This window comes from Festucalex cinctus, chromosome 1, assembly GCF_051991245.1.
Source record: "Festucalex cinctus isolate MCC-2025b chromosome 1, RoL_Fcin_1.0, whole genome shotgun sequence".
Lineage (NCBI taxonomy): Eukaryota > Metazoa > Chordata > Actinopteri > Syngnathiformes > Syngnathidae > Festucalex > Festucalex cinctus.
Window position 1 is genome coordinate 2845218 of NC_135411.1, and position 19194 is coordinate 2864411.

A 19194-nucleotide genomic window follows, 5' to 3' on the forward strand; every position below is an offset into this window, starting at 1 on the left:
GTTTTGTTGCAGTCCTCAGGGTTTATCTCAGAGGGCTGTTATGACGGGGAAACCAAATGTTTATTCGTCTCACCGAACAAGATGGATTACTCGTTTTGAAATGAGAAGTCAAGGGTAAAAGTATGGAATCAGAATCCTGCCAATACCTTGTAACTTCGGTTTCAATCTCCGAAAACATTTTTGAATGATTGAAAAAATGTTTCGAATCTCCAGAAATATTTTTTGAACGACTAAAAAATCACAGAAAAAGCTTTAAAATAATAATTAAAAAAATGCTTAGAAAAGAGACATTTTTTTAAAAGTATGATTTTACAGTGTTTCACCCACAAATTTTCAGAGGTTCAAAATGGTCACCAGCCAAGTTTCAAAAATGGCGTTTTGGCATTGGTCTCCCTTGGCATTTATTTGTTTCCCGTTTTTGAAACCTGTAAACTCTGAACGTTCTCAAAACGTTGAAAAAATATTTCCAAACGTGAAAAGTGGGTTTGAATCTCCAAAAAGTATATAAAATCATTCAAAATGACAACCTTTTTTTTTTTTTTTTTTTTTTTTACAGTTTCACCCACAAACTTTCAGAGATTCAAAACGGTCACCAGCCAAGTTTCAAAAATGGCATTTTGGCATTGTTTTCCCGAGGCATTGGTTGAAAGACTGAAAATGTTTTCAATGTTGTTTTGAAACTGCAATTGACCTTTCTCATAAGCTCCGCCCCCCTTAGTTACTGTTGCTAGTCCGTCAAGCTTGGTGACTCCGACAGCACAAGCCGTGACGGGAAGACTTACACCGGCGTGTATTAGTGATTTCTTTTGGAGCAATACCAGTGCAATATCCTCCAGATCGAGGCAAAAAGGTTTACAATATGCAGTTGAGGGTTATAGTCATAATATTAAATTAGCCAGCGAAGGGGAAACATACAGGACGCACGCTAAATCTGAGAAAACCCCATGACCTATACTTCAGATGCAACCAGCACAGCATTATGGACCAGTCGTGCTCTTGTACTGCCGGGTAAGTTTTCTTACTTATATTAGTCTAGTATTGTTAAAATATGAGGATTACTGTTAGGTCAGCAAGTTAGCTAACCCAAGCCATGGATGTAGTTAAGGTTATATGGCTGGTTGGGATACTCCGGAGATGGGTGTCCGTTCACAAAATGCTGCATGAAAAATGAAAACAAGATAAGCTCGGGGCACTTATTAGGACGCTAAGTTTGCCAAACTTGATGAAGCTTTGTGTTCACGTTAGCTCGCAACATTTAGACGAATGCAAAAGCTAACAGAAGACATTAAACTAACATTAACCACTGACTGAACAAGCTTTACTTAGATGGCAATGACATTCTAGTAATATATTTTATTCATTAATAGTAACGACAATAACTTTGATATTGTTTTGTTATTGCCCCGAAAGCAAACTACACTACAGCTAGCTAGTTAGCCCGATAGAGTTAGCATAGTCTTACCTTAGCACAGTCCGATTTACATACTCCGTAGGCACACCGCTTCATCATTTTGGAGGTCCGGAGCTTGTTAATGGTTGTCACTCTTCTTCCGTAAAGTTTTATGGTGGTTAGCAGTCTCGTAAGCCATCAAATAAAATCAATCAGACTATGGACGTCATCGAGAGCTGAGTAAAGCTTGACGGACTATGCTTACATAGCAACGGTTGCTAAATGTGTGATTGGTCAATGCTCGTTTGGGGGGGCGGAGTTTGCGAAAGGTCAATTACGGATACAACTCACCTGACTTTTGGCAGCGATATTCGGCCGAGCAAGAAAAGAAAAAGTGTAGTCAATAGTGCATAGAATTTGCCGGCACTCGACTAGAACTTTTCCTGGCTCAAAGCTTAAAAAAAAAAAAAAAAGACCAGAGACTCTTGGGTGAATTTACAGATTTACAGTCTGAGGTAAAACAGCAAGGATGTTTAAAAAAAAAAAAAACTGTGCTACTTATAATTCTGGGGTACATTATCACAATTCATTATAATCCACATTTATCCAGATTTCTCCTTACTTTGGAAGCATGTATTATTTTGGTATGTTTGAATTTGATAATAATGTCTATACACAGTTTCATTTGATAAATCTTGTGATTATTCTAGCGAAGTTTTACATTTATAAGTCTAAATTTACACATAAGAAACAATCCTTTATTGATTTTTTTTTGTATCCATGAGAAATTATTTTTTGTCATTGTCTGGTTGTCTGTGTCCAAAAGCTGTAAAAACGTATAACTATTGCAAACTTATCATTTATTTATATGATTTTGTATCAAACTATTTTCTTTTCTTTCAGTTATACTATTGATTTTATTTGGTTTAGCTTTTGTATGTTTTAACTTCCCTGGCGTGTTCTATGTTCTAATTGTTTATAGTGTATACAATGATTTTATTATTTCCCCCCCAATAGTTTGTATACTGATTGAGTGAATAGAGATTTAAAAAATAAAAACTAAACTGGGCTACTCGTATGTACAGGAAGTAAACATGTTTCTTATTATTCGTCCGAGTGCAGTTTAAAGGTCTATTTATTTTTATTATCCAAATGAATCTAGAATTAAACGTATAATTTTATGAGCTTTTTTTTTTTTTTTTTTAAGTAAAATTAAATATTAACATTTTCGTGACATGAGATTTGTCCAACTGTGATTGCCGTAGATTTCACGTGGTAGCAGAAGAGCGACTCCATTCCAGGCACGACGCGTTTACGCTCGGCTTCACTATACAAATAATTCAACACGAATTCGTACGGAACGAACTGACACATCGACACTTTGCCCCGTCACTACTTTATTGAAGTCAAACATAATTGCTCCGTTTCGTGTCTGGTTCAGTCGTATCTCTCGGCCCTCTTTATTTTGTCTTGGTTTAGCTTAGCTTAGCTTAGCTTACCTTAGCTTAGCTTAGTTTAGTTTAGCTTAGCTTGCTAGGCGCCAAAAACCGAGACGCGTTTGCTATCGACAAATTGGCTCAGCAGACGTCAATCGTGAGCGTAAAGTGTCGTGAATATCGTGTGAAGATGTTCACAATGGCGAAAGTCAAGTACGAAGAGGAGCTTTGTGGAGCACAGGAGGACAACGAGCGACAACGTCAACTGCTGGACGCCGTTTACAAGCAGCCTCGAGTTGTGTTGAACAGAGCAGGTTTGTCACTTGTTTCATCGACACTTTTCAACCATATGTACGTTTTTATTTCTGTAATGACTCTTCACCGGGTCACTTTGTTACGATACACAGTTAGTTTTTTTCTTCAGTCGGTTTGGTACATTTCACAGTCGATGAGAATTGGATTTAGCAGAGCTACAACTGAGGTAAAGTTTGCCGCCTTTTCTTTTTACGCGGTCAAGTCAGCCGCACTTCATTTTTTCTGTTCGCCCTTTTCTAGGATTTACGGTAGTGTGCTCGAAGAGACGCTTAGGCCTTGGGGTGAACCCCACAAAAGTGCCTAGAAAATGAGTTTCGCTCCACTGTCTGGGCACGACTTGTTCAATGCATTTTTTGATAGATAATACCCTTCTGAACTTTGGGTTAAAAGTTCACCCAATGTTTTCCTGCCCCAGTTTTGTCACAAGCCAGAAATGCATATATAGGTAAATAACAAAAAACGAAAAATCTTGTGCTGCAGTTTTTGGTCATAAAACGTCTTTCATTAAATTTGGCAACATAAAATCATTCCCAGATGTTATCAATACATATACCTAACATCAGAAACAAGTATTGGTGGTTTGGTGTACTCATGTGAATTTAGATAATTAAATATATCAAATTTGTGCCAAAAAAAACTAAACAAAAAAAAAAGCTTCAACTAGAAGTGAGACCAGCACACGAATGTTACATTTAGCTATGTTTATGTTTCATATATAAAAACAATTCACAACTTACTATGTAATGAAAGGTGCACAAGAAGCAACATACATCGGCCAAAAATGGCTGAAAATACTACAATGCACCACAAACTTGGAACAAGGCAAAATGGACTAGATGAAAATAGATACATTCAGAGCCCAGATTATTGTAACATATAGAATATTTTTTAAAGTATCAGATTATGTCACAGCATGTCATTTATACCCCCCACCCCTGCCCCACACACAAAAAATATTAATAAAAAAATCAAATAAAAATCAAATGTACATTCACAATAAAACCATGGAACTTCATTGGAACGGCTCTTTTTTTTTTTTTTTCTCGGCAGACCAATTTAACAAAGGTCTGTGTTGTGGAAAAATTGAATACAGACTTTTTCTTCTTTTTTTTGCTTGAAAAGTGTTCCAATGGAGAGTTAACATCTTGATAATGAAACAAACAAAATGGCAGATTTTACAGCCCTGCACTGTAAAGTGTCCTCGTATGCCATGTGATTTTCCAACCTGATGTTGTACCAGATGTGTTAGTGTCACTTTCTTGGCTTACGTCAGTAGACTCAGTAGTTGATGTATCTGATGACTGAGGTACCCTGTCTAAAAGTTTGTCAGTTGTTGATAATGTGTCTACAAAAAACATTTCAGAGGTGTTGCGCTGGAAAGGGGTGTGAAAAACCAGCTGGGGGAAATCACGCCTCAATCTTCGTTTCAGTATATCCTGCCTGAAATAGAAAATTAAAGGGAAAGATGAGCACAAGATACACATATTCACATCACACTAGGCCTGCTCTATTATGGAAAACATAATCATCACGATTATTTTGGTAATAATTGAAATCAAGATTATTCAAAACAATTATATTTTGTTCAAATCAAGAAAATGTTTAAACATTTGAAAATAAGACAAATACAATCATATGAAACACTATAATTATGTAAGTTGCTTTTGGACCCAACAAAATTTATAATATATTATTATTATTATGTTAGCAAAAATTTTAACTTGGGGTGCAGCGTGTGCAGTAAGCTAGTTTTGACACGGGTGTATGGTAAAAGAACTCGTGTGGGCGTGCCGCAAAAACAACTCAAAATTGCTATGATTAATACTGCAGCTATCGAATATTTTGGTATCCGGATATCCTACTGAAAATTCGAGTGAATAATCGTATATTTGGATAGAAATAAAAATATACCTATAGGCCTATATACTTTCTTGGTCAAAGAACAAAAAAACAAATTTGCATGTAATAATTAACAACCAAATGGTTTTCATTTTTAGATAATCAATTTTATTTATTTCAGCAAACTATTTTTCTCTGAAACAGTGAGATTTTCGACAAATCTCTCCCCATAGATTTCGGTCAATGTTTTTCAGTGTGAAGATTTATAAGTTACCTGTAGTCTGAAATATCAAGATCCTCGTGTTTTTTAACAGTGTTCACAAACCCTCTTAGCTTGTCCGTTCTCATCACATCTTTGTCAACTATAATCCTTTGACGGATTACTTGTTCACAAAAGAGTTTGTAACTCTCAGCATAGGGTGGTCTGAAACACACACACACACACACACACACTCACTTAACATGTGCAAAGACTGAATCATGCTTTCTAATTAATGCTGTCTCTAAAGGTAAACAGAATACGAGTGACACATTGTTGACCAATGCTTTACTTTTGAAATGTGTAATTTTAGCAAAGTGACAATGAAGTAGTGCAATTTAACAACTCACATTTGTTCGTCCCTGGTTGCTGTTTCTGTTGCTGTTGACTTTAAGAACCTTGTGTAATCTCTGAAACAAGACTGCACATCCTTTGTGACAGTCTTTGTCTTGAATATGCAGAAGAATGGAACAGTCTTGCTTCATCTCAGCTGCCTGCAGCAACCCATCTTTAGACAAAAAAGAATGACATTATAAGTGTTATTGTCACATCACCTCTTTTTACAGTATATGCACATCACATATTTACAAGTAAAGTGTTTGTTGAGGTTGGTGAGAGAGAGTTTGGGGGAAAGGGAGGGTGTAGCTGTGACTCTCTATGATTCTCTGATGGGCATAGCAAACCCGAGTTTGGTAACCACTGTTGGATTCACTCGATAAATCATTCAGCAGCTCGTAGCCTTAAAACTTAACCAAGCAACAAACTATTTTCAACCCTATACTAAATATCGGTCACATTAATAACAGAAATGAGCACTCCTGTGTGTAGCACATACCTGCCGACAATGTTTCTGCTTTGGCGAGATGATCCCTCTTCCGTGTGCCTTCCGATCCTAGACGAGTATACTTTGAAATTTTTTTTACAAATGATGCAGATGGCTGGAAGGACGGGGTCAGCTGAAGCGAACCTGAACGGAAACAAAGTTTTTTGCCCCACTTTCTTTTTAACTTTTTTTTCTCCTTTCGCTCTTCTTCGCTCTCCGACGTTGTGGTCGCCATTTTTGATATGCGGTTGCTATGGTGAGGAGAAAGCAGCAGCTACGTGATTGGCTCATGTGACCTAAATCACACCACTACCGACCTAATGGCGCTACGCCCACACCAGAGATCACTGCGCCTCATCGCAAAATAGTGCCGGGGTTTCACCATCGAAATAAAAAAATTGGCAGGTTTTCACAGGGTGAACTCCACGGATTCTTACTTACTAATAATAAATGTATTTTATGAAGTAAAGATTATTTAGTGCCCCTGGTAGTGAAGCGGAACTGAACGAAAACGTGTGTGACCTGACGGCCAAGCTGGCACGGAGAATGTTACCGAGAACAACATTGGGTTTTCAAAATAAAAGATCAGTTTTCAAAAATAAAATTGAATTCAAACGCAGTTTAAAGTATGCGTGATTTTATTATTATTATTATTATTATTATTACCAGTTTAAAAGATGTTTCACAATAACAGTACCAATTCAAATTTCACTGGGAATGCACTCTTGTGGGGTGATATTGAGCAATAACATTGATATGTACAATATTAAGTTAACGGTAATTTAAAATGAAGGAAAGGTTGAAATTGAGAAAAAAATAGGTGTGTGTCATCGAGCAGACATGCCACTTTGAGGCAGAACTAATTTGGGGTCAATAGGTCATATGACCTAGAAGCTATTAAGCAGAAAATAAGTGGAAGTCTAAAATAAAAAATAAATAAAATAAAAGGTGTGCATCATCTATCAGACATGCCACTATTATGCAGCATTGGTTTGGGGTCAATAGGTCACATGGCCTGGAAGCTATTGAGCTAAGATGCTAAAATTTACAGATAAAGAAAAAAAATTGTTAAAAATAAGTGGAGGTCTAAAATGAAAAGATAAAAGGTGTGCATCATCATTCAGACATGGCACTATGATGCAGCTTTGGTTTGGGGTCAATAGGTCACATGGCCTGGAAGCTATTGAGCTAAGATGCTAAAATTTACAGATAAAGAAATTTTTTTTTTTTAAATAAGCAGAGGTCTAAAATGAAAAGATAAAAGGTGCGCATCATCTATCAGACATGGCACTATGATGCAGCATTGGTTTGGGTTTGGGGTCAATAGGTCACATGGCCTGGAAGCTATTGAGCTAAGAAGCTGAACTTTACAGATAATGAGAAAAAAGATTGTTAAAAATAAGCGGAGGTCTTTTTTTTTTTTTCTTAAGGCTGTACGCAAATGAATATGTACAATTTTCTCTATGTACAATTTTTTCTTTTCTCTCTGTCATATTGATCAAAATGTATGCTGTGTTGACCCTAGTCTCACACCTTGACTCCGCAACATTTTTGCATTTTTCCGGGGTCTTTTTTCCGGGATCTCGTTCTTTCGGTCACGACCCACAGCTCGTGACCATAGGTGAGGGTCGGAACGTAGATCGACCGGTAAATCGAGAGCTTTGCCTTTTGGCTCAGCTCTTTCTTTACCACGACGAACCGATACAGAGTCCGCATCACTGCAGACGGTGCACCGATCCGCCTGTCGATCTCCCGCTCCATCCAACCCTCACTCGTGAACAAGACCCCAAGATACTTGAACTCTTGGAAAAAAAAAGAGCAATGATGACAAGACGTTGAATCGGTAAGACTACCGAATGAACAATTCTGAGCTCTTAAAAAAAAAAAAAAAAAAAAAGACCCCAAGATACTTGAACTCCTCCACTTGGGGCAAGATCTCATCCCCGACCCGAAGACGACACTCCACCCTTTTCCGACTGAGGACCATGGTCTGCGAACCGCTCCAGTGAGAGTTGGAGATCCCGGCTTGATGAAGCCAACAGCACCACATCATCTGCAAAGAGCAGAGATGCAATGCTGAGGCCACCAAACCGGAACCCCTCAACGCCTCGGCTGCGCCTAGAAATTCTGTCCATAAAAGTTATGAACAGAATCGGTGACAAAGGGCAACCTTGGCGGAGTCCAACCCTCACCGGAAAAGAATACGACTTACTGCCGGCAATGCGGACCAAACTCTGGCAACGGTCGTACAGGGACCGAACAGCCCGTATCAAGGGGCCCGGCACCCCGTACTCCCGAAGCACCCCCCACAGAACTCCCCGAGGGACACGGTCGAACGCCTTCTCCAAATCCACAAAACACATGTGGACTGGTTGAGCGAACTCCCACGCACCCTCGAGGATCCTGCGGAGGGTGTAGAGCTGGTCCACTGTTCCACGGCCAGGACGAAAACCACACTGCTCCTCCTGAATCCGAGATTCGACCTCCCGACGGATCCTCCTCTCCAGCACCCCTGAATAGACCTTACCAGGGAGGCTGAGGAGTGTGATCCCTCTGTAGTTGGAACACACCCTCCGGTCCCCCTTCTTAAAAAGGGGGACCACCACCCCGGTCTGCCAATCCAGAGGCACTGTCCCCGATGTCCACGCGATGTTGTAGAGGCGTGTCAACCACGACAGCCCCACAACATCCAGAGTCTTTAGGAACTCCGGGCGGATCTCATCCACCCCTGGGGCTCTGCCACCGAGGAGCTTTCCAACCACCTCAGTGACTTCGACCCCAGAGATAGGAGAGCCCACCCCAGAGTCCCCAGACTCTGCTTCCTCAAAAGGAGACGTGTTGGTGGAATTGAGGAGGTCTTCGAAGTATTCCCCCCACCGCTTCACGACGTCCCGAGTCGAGGTCAGCAGCACCCCATCGTCACTATACACAGTGTTAATGGTGCACTGCTTTCCTCTCCTGAGTCGCCGGATGGTGGACCAGAATTTCCTCGAAGCCGTCCGAAAGTCGTTTTCCATGGCCTCACCAAACTCCTCCCATGTCCGAGTTTTTGCCTCAGCAACTGCCGAAGCCGCGTTCCGCTTGGCCATCCGGTACCTGTCAGCTGCCTCCGGAGTATGCCCACACCTGCTCTGCGCCTCTCACCGTGGGCGACTCCAGTGGAAGAGAGTCCAACCCCTCTCGAGAGGACTGGTATCAGAGCCCAAGCCGTGTGTGGAGGCGAGTCCGACTATGTCTAGTCGGAACTTCTCGGCCTCACACACCAGCTCGGGCTCCTTCCCTGCCAGAGAGGTGACATTCCATGTCCAGAGAGCCAGCTTTTGTAGCCGGGGATCGGTCCGCCAAAGTCTCCGCCTTTGGCTGCCACCCAGCCTGCTCTGTACCCGACCCCTTTGGCCCCTCCCACCGGTGGTGAGCCCGTGGGAAGGGGGACCCACGTTTCCTCTTCGGGCTGTGCCCGGCCGGGCCGCATGGGTGCAGGCCCGGCCACCAGGCGCTCGCCAGCGAGCCCCACCTCCAGGCCTGGCTCCAGAGGGGGGCCCCGGTGACCCGCGTCCGGGCAAGGGAAACGTGCCTCCATTAATCTCATTCATCATAAGGGTCTTCTGAGCCGTGCTTAGTCTGGCCCCTCACCTAGGACCTGTTTGCCATGGGTGACCCTGCCAGGGGCATAAACCCCCAGACAACATAGTTCCGAGGATCATTGGAACACGCAAACCCCTCCACCATGTTAAGGTGCCGGCTCACGGAGGGGCAAATCCGAGACCATGGTCCTCAATCGGAAAAGGGTGGCGTGTCCTCTCCGGGTTGGGGATGAGATCCTGCCCCAAGTGGAGGAGTTCAAGTATCTTGGGGTCTTGTTTACGAGTGAGGGTAGGATGGAACGGGTGATCGACAGGTGGATCGGTGCAGTGTCTGAGGGTGATGCGGACTCTGTATTGGTCCGTCGTGGTGACGAAAGAGCTGAGCCAAAAGGAGAAGCTCTCGATTTACCAGTCGACCTTCGTTCCGACCCTCACTTATGGTCACGAGCTGTGGGTCGTGACCAGTGGCGTTCCTAAGCAACTTGGCACCCGAGGCAGGATTTCTGGTGGTGCCCCCCCTCCCAGAGCGTGCACAACTTATTAGACCAACCACAAACACGACCCCCACTCAAATTATTAGACCAACCACAAAATATTTACATTTAGAGCATTTCCCACAGTTATACTTAATGGTAGAACCGTACGTCACAGTGGTATTTTCGCTGTAGAGGAAGAAAATAACGTGGAAAAAATGCTGCTGAAAAGTCAACTTACTGTAGGTTTGGCAACACAAGATGGCCACCGCCAGCTTCACTTTTCGCTACAGCATGAGCCGCCCAGTTAATTTATGACGTCCGTGCTGTATCAGCCTGCACATCCACCTGAGAATCTGACCGTGATCAGTTTTTTTTTTTTTTTTTTTTTTTTTTTTTTGAAGGTTTGAGCTAGGACAGCATACAATCATTTTCATTTCATTTTCTTAACTAAAGAGCCAGACCTGTCACCAGAAAGAAAGTGCAGGGGGGGCATTACCTTTTTTGGGGGAGCACACTTCATCAACCTAAATCTAATGTTGTTCAGGTTGAACAGTGGCATTGTGACAACTGCAAAAGTGCTAAAAAATATTTTCTATCACTTAAAAGCGGCGGAATGACTGTGAACCAGCCCCTTCTATCTGAGATTAGCTAGCAGTTGCCTTCATTTGCTTTTTGGATTTAGGGCTGTACGATATAGATAAAATTTCGGATCATTTTTGCCAGACATCTTTATTCTTTGGTCTTTGACTCAGCATGAAACTTCGCATCATTTCAGTGTTTTATGGTGCCTTCTGTATTTTGTGTTATTTTATTTCTAGTTATATTTACTAATTCACTTCCCTACATCTTATATATATTTTTTAAAATATATTTTTTGCTTTTATACTTACCTACTTATATTTACTATAATTAATTTTATTTTGTGTTATTTTCTTTCACTTGTGTCCACTGCGAGACTGATTTCTATTCCATGCACTTTGTATACAGCAATGGATGTTTTAAAGTGCTTTATAAAAAAAGATTGAGTTGAGATATGTCGATAATATACAGAAACGACATATGGGTTCAGTGAAAAATATCAATCCATAAGGATGTGTAAAAGGCTGTTTGTTATGACTATTATTATTATTATTATTATTATAACTTAGTGACAGTCATCAACTGTGACAAACTTGGCAATAAAAAAAAGAAAAGAGAATTCAACTTACATTGTACTGCAACTATGCTTTAGTGATAAATAATTTCATGCTCCAAAGTATTTGTTGTGTATGTGTGACTGCGTGGGTCTGTTAACCGCATACTGTGTATTGCTACAATTTGTCCGTGCTGTGTGGCTTGACTAATCAAAACAAAAGTTTGCCACTCACTTGTGAACGTCCGCAGGGTGTCCGGGCTCTCCCTTAGAGATAGGGTGAGAAGCTCGGTCATCCGGGAGGGACTTGGAGTCAAGCCGCTGCTCCTCCGCGTTGAGAGGAGCCAGCTGAGGTGGCTCGGGCATCTGGTTCGGAGGCCTCCTGGACGCCTCCCTGGGGAGGTCTTCCGGGCATGTCCCACCGGCGGGAGGCCCCGGGGACGACCCAGGACACGCTGGAGAGACTATGTCTCCCGGCTGGCCTGGGAACGCCTTGGGATCCCGCCGGAGGAGCTGGTTGAAGTGGCTGGGGAGAGGGAGGTCTGGGTTTCCCTCCTAAAGCTGCCGCCCCCGTGACCCGACCTCGGATAAGCGGAGGAAGATGGATGGATGGATGAATTAATGGTGAATTCTAGGGCTGGGTATCGATTCAAATTTCCAGGATCGATTCGATTCGCAAGGGTCCGATTCGATTCGATTAATATTTCACAACGATTTTCGATTCATTTGAGGAATTCATGCAGCACCTATTTTAGACAGTCAAAAGTACCAGTGCTGCAAATAGTAGAAACTTCTTGCTGTAATTTAATGCATTAGTAAAAATATGAATATTTACATTAAGAATTGAATCAATTGCAGTTGCATTAATACTGTTTTATTTAACACGGCCTTATAAAAACAATAAATAATAATTTAAATCAATTACAACCACAGTACAGGCTATGTAAAAAAAAAAAGTGACAAAAAACCACTGACATTCATTGTTTTTTGTGCAAATGTTACAATGGTGGTTGAGGGGATGGGGTGGGTGGGGAGATGATTGATACTGGCTTCCTCCGTGTAAGTGACACGGGCTCGGAAGCATTTGTTTGTGTGTGTTGAATGTGTTGTGTGTGTGTGTGAATGTGTTGTGTGTGTGTGTGGGTGTTGGGGGCGGGGTCGATATATCTATACATGGCTTTATGTATCGATATTGGGATATGAAAAGGCGTATCTATACGATATCGATGTATCAATATTTTGAACCCAGCCCTAGTTAATTCAATTGAAATAGAAAGGGTGTATGAAAACAAATTCCTTGTAGTAGTTATTGATGATAAATTATTTTGGAAGCCACACATAGAAAATGTTAAAAGGAAAATGTCAAAAATCAGAGGGATACTCTATAAAACTAAGGATGTCCTGAACATGAACTCATTATATACATTATACAGTTCATTATTATTACAATATCTGACCTATTGTGTGGAAACCTGGGCAAATACAAATAGAAAAAAAAAAACCAACTCTGTATTCAAATTGCAAAAGAGCTATAAGAATTATTAATTAATCCAAATATATAGAATCAACACATCCATTATTTATTAAATTAAACACAATGAAATTTTATGACTTGGTTGAGTTTAAATTAGCACCAAATTAGACACAGTCCTTATGATATAAGGGGTGCACATGTCTATAAAAACCAAAAATAAAACAAAAAAAACCAAGAACAAATATTAAGCAAAGGTGTGTATCTGTAAAAGGTGTTAATTTGTGGAATCATTTGGGAATTGCCCTGAAAGAATGTGACTCACTTGTTGAGTTAAAAAAAAAATTGTTTAAAAGTAAAAAAAAAAAATACTTGTGTATAGATTTGTTATTCATTCACTCATGTGGCCCATGTGATAAACTTCAACATAAAATACATAACATCACAATAAATTAACTTTACCAAACCATGTGTATCTTGTGTCTCGCAGATGTCAGTGAAAAATATATTTTTCCTGAGCGGCAGGAGCCAGAGTTCCCTGGCGTGAAACAGGAGGAGGACTTGGAGCCTCTTCAAGTTAAAGAAGAGCAGCAGCAACAGCCTCCCAACATCAAAAAAGAGGAGCAGCTGCCACCATACATTAAAGAGGAGGAGGACTTCACAGAGTTGCCCGTGACTGGTGTCCATTTGAAGACTGAAGATGAACGTCAATATGAAGAGAACAAAGGGGCGGAGTCTCCAAGCAGCAGCTCAAGACAACAAATGACAGAAAATGATGACAGCCGGTTAGCTCTCATGTCAGATGGTGAAGACGCGTCACACGCTCCTCACACTGCTGACGATGAACAGTGTGACGATGATGTGACATGTCACACTGATGGCAAACGGTGGAAATGTTCTCGGTGTGGAAAAACCTTTGGTTTCAAGTCTCAATTGAGAAGACACGTGATGGGCCACACTGGTGATAAACCTTTTGTCTGCTCAGTTTGTGGTCGAAAATTTGCTCGCAAGGAACACTTAAAAACACACACAAGAACCCACACTGACGAGAAGCCTTTTGCTTGCTCAGTTTGTGGTCAAAATTTTGCTCAGAGGGGACACTTAAAAACACACACAAGAACCCACACTGGAGAGAAGCCTTTTGCTTGCTCAGTTTGTGGTCAAAGTTTCTCTCAGAAGGGAAGTTTAACAACGCACATGCGAATCCACACTGGAGAGAAGCCCTTTGCTTGCTCGGTTTGTGGTCAAAGTTTCTCTGAGAAGGGAAGTTTAACAACGCACACGCGAATCCACACTGGAGAGAAGCCTTTTGCCTGCTCAGTTTGTGGTCAAAATTTTTCTTCCAAGGGATACTTAAAAACACACACAAGAACCCACACTGGAGAGAAGCCCTTTGCTTGCTTGGTTTGTGGTCAAAGTTTTTCTTTAAAGGGAAACTTAAAAACACACACAAGAACCCACACTGGAGAGAAGCCCTTTGCTTGCTTGGTTTGTGGTCAAAATTTTTCTTCCAAGGGATACTTAAAAATACACAAACGAACCCACACTAGAGAGAAGCCCTTTGCTTGCTCAGTTTGTGGTCAAAATTTTGCTCAGAGGGTACACTTAAAAATCCACACAAGAACCCACACTGGAGAGAAGCCCTTTGCCTGCTCAGTTTGTGGTAAGAAATTTCCTGAAAAGGAAAAATTAAAAAAACACACAAGAACCCACACTGGAGAGAAGCCCTTTGCTTGCTCAGTTTGTGGTAAGAAATTTCCTTCTAAGGAAAAATTAAAAACACACACAAGAACCCACACTGGAGAGAAGCCCTTTGCTTGCTCAGTTTGTGGTCAAAATTTCTCTGAGAAGGGAAGTTTAACAACGCACACGCGAATCCACACTGGAGAGAAGCCTTTTGCTTGCTTGGTTTGTTGTAAAAAATTTTCTTCCAAGGGATACTTAAAAATCCACACAAGAACCCACACTGGAGAGAAGCCCTTTGCTTGCTCAGTTTGTGGTCAAAGATTCCCAACAAAGGGCAACGCTGAGAGGCACAAGTGTGCTGGTGAGAAAAGCGGTTGATGAATGAAGCTTGATATGATCTCATTTAGGAATTGACGTTTAAAATGGTGCAGAAATTTCTACCGCTAAATGAATGATTGATCTGTGTACTTGTATTGTGTGTTGTATGTGTCTTAGCCTATTTTGAAAATGAATTTGTTTTGAAAACATCAACCTGACAAGTGGCTGCAGATTATAACTGACGTCTATAATCTGTCATGTTGACATGTAAATGCCCATTCATATGTAGTTTGCCTTATATATGCACAGCACACCGACCTGTATATATGACTGGATAGCAGATAGCCCTTACACGCCCGTGCAAGCCGTTGAAGCCACAGGGCGGCCATCTTGCTCCTACCATCTCGTCAGTGGGTGGACGGTATGTCCACTTTGAGGACCCCTTTTTTTTAATCACTCAGTTCCATGGACAGCATGATTTATAGTGATTTAAATTTGTTAAAAACAAGAGGACTTCGGACATTTTCCAACTTGCCTTAAAGGCGTATAAATGATATGTTACATGACGTTTACAGGAGGAAACTTGTATAATTCATTGTTTATGAAAGAATCACAACTGTTCAACAAATAATATTGGGTCCTTACGTGCACACATATGACATATTTCAAGCAGCAATGCCAGTTAAGTGGGGATTTTGGGAGGTTGTTGTGCTGTTAGACTAGCTCAGGGGTGTCAAAACTCAGTTTTGTTGCAGTCCTCAGGGTTTATCTCAGAGGGCTGTTATGATGGGGAAACCAAATGTTTATTCGTCTCACCGAACAAGATGGATTACTCGTAAGGGTAAAAGTTTGTTCACTAAATTCTACTGCATCTATTTGTGGGGAGTGGCGTCAAGTTGTATTTTACAATTTTAAAATGTGCAGAAACTCGCAAGTTACTTTAAAAGTAAAGAACTCTTAATATGAAAAGAACACCGATCGTTTCTGGTTCCAATACAGTAAAAATTTGTCCTTTTACAATGCACATCCTATTTCACTTAACAAAATAAAAGCATCAGCGAATGCATATATTTGTGGGGACTGTGTTGTATTTTACAGTTTTAAAAAATGTGCATAATTTCACAAGTTACTTCTTATTAAAAATTAGGCAGCTCCTATGATGAAAAGAAAAATGCACTGAGCTGTCACCATTGTCTTACAAATGCAATTATGCCATGTTGTAGTGACAGAAAAATGACCAAAACAAATCAGTCACACTTTGGTTTGATTTTACAGTAAAGTACATATTTTATTTTTTTTAAACTTTTTTTTTATTGAATTATGAAATTACTCTATCAATGAATAAAAAAAAATCTTGAATTGTTATGAAATTACTTTATCAATGATTTTTTAAAAACTTTTTTATTGAATTATTTCATTAGTTTATCAATGCCTAAAAAATAAAACCATATTTAAATTAGGGGGAAAAAAATTTACTTTTAAAACTCCTTGACTGCCGAAGACGTTTCATGATGATTAGTAAAATTCCAATGAATGGAATGCGATCTTTCATTGAGTAGCCACATTGTATATGAAGTAAAGGCAAACAATATTCTTTTTGCCTTGAAAGATGAGTTAAAATGCTCAAAAGCGGCTGGCACTGTGGATTTTTTTGTTTTGTTTTTATAACGCCTGGCAGTCAAAGAGTTGTAAATTTAGATATAAATTGAGATATAAAATCTGTGAATAATGTGCAATTAATCATCAGTTAATTATTGAAGTAATGCGATTAATTATGATTAAAAATTTTAATCGACTCTCTTTCTCTCTCTCTTTCTATATATATATATATATATTTGTTTGTTTGTTTGTTTTTTTTTCTCCATATACCGTATATAATTGAGCCCCATAACATTTTTATACGGTTCTGTTTTTGACGGAATTTACACCATTTTTAAAGTTTGTTTTAATGGTATTGGTGCTGAATTTTGTAATGTTGTAATCAAATTCGTTTGCCTACCCATGCATTGGTTATTTTTGTTTTGTTTTGTTTTGGGTACCGGAAACGAGAACTTCCCTCAGAAGTCAGTTGCTGTGTGCGCGTTTGTCTTCTCATGCAGGGAGGACCCAAAGCTGAAGAGGGCCACAAGAAGACTGCTGACATTGGCCCTCATCGAGCCGCCAGGCTTTTTTGTCAACGCGAAGGAATGAATGAATGAATGAATGAAAATAAAAACCAAAAGTGGGATGAAAACAAAAAATGTGACTGTGGTAAGTATGTGTATTTAATTTTCTTTCCATGCCTTCCATGCTACTCGTATGTACAGGAAGTAAACATGTTTCTTCTTATTCGTCCAAATGTAGTTTGACGATTTGATTATTTTTATTATCCAAATGAATCGAGTATTAAACTTTTTATGATTTTTTTCAAAGTACAATATTAATATTTTCGTGACATGGTGATTTGTCCAACTGTGATTGCCCTAGATTTCACGTGGTAGCAGAAGAGCGACTCCATTCCAGGCACGACGCGTTTTCGCTCGGCTTCACTATAAAAATAATTCAACACGAATTCGTACGGAACGAACTGACACATCGACACTTTGCCCCGTCACTACGTTATTGAAGTCATAATTGCTACGTTTCGTGTCTGGTTCAGTCGTATCTCTCGGCCCTCTTTATTTTGCCTTAGCTTAGCTTAGCTTATCTTAGCTTAGCTTAGTTAAGCTTAGCTTGCTAGGCGCCAAAAAACGAGACGCGTTTGCTTTCGACAAATTGGCTCAGCAGACGTCAATCGTGAGCGTAAAGTGTCGTGAATATCGTGTGAAGATGTTCACAATGGCGAAAGTCAAGTACGAAGAGGAGCTTTGTGGAGCACAGGAGGACAACGAGCGACAACGTCAACTGCTGGACGCCGTTTACAAGCAGCCTCGAGTTGTGTTGAACAGAGCAGGTTTGTCACTTGTTTCATCGACACTTTTCAACCATATGTCCGAATTTATTTTGAAAGGAATCTTCACCGGGGCACTTTGTTACGATACACAGTTAGTTTTTTTTTTCTTCAGTCGGTTTGGTACATTTCTCAGATGAGAATTGGATTGAGGAGAGCAACATGTTCAATTTTCACGTCACAGCATGAAACAGTTTGGACTACAATGTGACGTCACTAGGAATGGCAAAACACAATTTACTCGAGTATAAAACTAGACAGCTTTCTTCATTCATAAATATTCACCATAGCTTCATGTAACGACAGTATTGCTGCTATATCCCTGCATGAAATTACACCGTAAACTACTTAACTGTATGGAATGCTTATGAAATAAGATGAAAACAATAAATAAAGCAAAATTGCACACAAAAACAAGTTTCCTGTAAATCAAATTGAGTTTTGAGGACCAAAATAAGATATACAGGGAAAAAAAATATTAAAAATAAGTGGAGGTCTAAAATGAAAAAAACAACTATCCGCCATTTTGCTTCCTCGAACGCTTTGTGCTCGGAACTGGGAAGTTTCAACTTGGATATTTCCGACTTCCGACCATCCTCGAATGCAGCAATAGAGCGTTTTCGCTGATGTCACGAACTCGGCAGTAACCCGGATGCGCGGCCATCTTGGGAGATATTGACGTACTAAAGCTAACGCAAGCCAATAGAGAATTACAATGAGAATTGTTTGGCGAGTCTTTATCGATGTCAAAACTACTTCAAAAGCTCGGCAAAGCCCACCAAAGATGCTAATGCATATAGGGACGGACTTGGCAACAGGAAAAAGCCCGCGATTTGGAAAAAATACGTACAGATTCGTATGAGTTGGCCACCTCTTCTTCTATCCATGACGACCCGGCGATTCTTCCTTCAATTACAACCCCCGACATTGTGAACTAACTACCTGATTTTCTAGCCGAGCCTGTACACAGCAGAATACCTTAAATCGTACAAAGGTTTGGAAGCTTTCAACCAAATGGTGTGTGCACGGGTGAGGGAGACACATGACCAAGTCATCAACTTTAAAAGGAAAAAGGAAAGAAACCTCTCAATAATTACAAGTATTTCAGTGAACTGCTGTGAAGTTTTGCTCTTCAGACGGTTTACTTGTGAGTTGAAATTATGTTGAATGAATTTATATATATATTTATTTTTTCCAAAGGTCGAAGAAACGTTTGTTATGCCGTAGCGTAATTTATAATACACTCTTATATACACTGTTGTACTTATAATGCAGTTGAGAATGAGATGCATGGCTTCCTTGAATAAATGTGTGAGCTGCTGAGTGACATTCTGTTGTCTTCCATAACCATACAGTAACAATGATTACTATAAATCGCAAATCTTTTAGAAATATCTTGAGGCTACATATTTGCAGACCAAGCAAGTATATGCAACAAAATGAATGGATGTTCTCGCCACTAGAGACCGCTATTGTATCCTATTATCCTTTCATTCTGATTGTTGAATTGTAACAAACTTCTGTCATTGCCTTTAC

At 40.2% G+C, this 19194-nt stretch overlaps 3 protein-coding genes across 3 annotated transcripts in view; 2 read left to right on the plus strand and 1 right to left on the minus strand.

Annotated features, from left to right (window-relative positions):
• The window catches only part of LOC144007179 (uncharacterized), a 337746-nt gene that overhangs the window by 185249 nt on the left and 133303 nt on the right, over positions 1–19194 (minus strand). The gene's annotated exons all lie outside the window — the stretch shown is intronic.
• On the plus strand, positions 13194–16025 carry LOC144005787 (uncharacterized). The gene has a single exon (XM_077504113.1). It carries the CDS (start codon positions 13194–13196, stop codon positions 14787–14789), a length of 1596 nt encoding a protein of 531 aa, XP_077360239.1. The 3' UTR covers positions 14790–16025.
• The window catches only part of LOC144007425 (uncharacterized), a 73621-nt gene continuing 71638 nt past the window's right edge, over positions 17212–19194 (plus strand). Inside the window, exon 1 of the mRNA XM_077507091.1 lies at positions 17212–17661. Coding sequence (XP_077363217.1) covers positions 17538–17661 — 124 coding nt within the window. The 5' untranslated portion in view covers positions 17212–17537. The remainder of the gene's footprint in view (positions 17662–19194) is intronic.

Coding starts and splice junctions, on each gene's coding strand:
- LOC144005787 (XM_077504113.1), top strand. CDS start 13,194: ATGTGTATCTTGTGTCTCGCAGATGTCAGTGAAAAATATATTTTTCCT.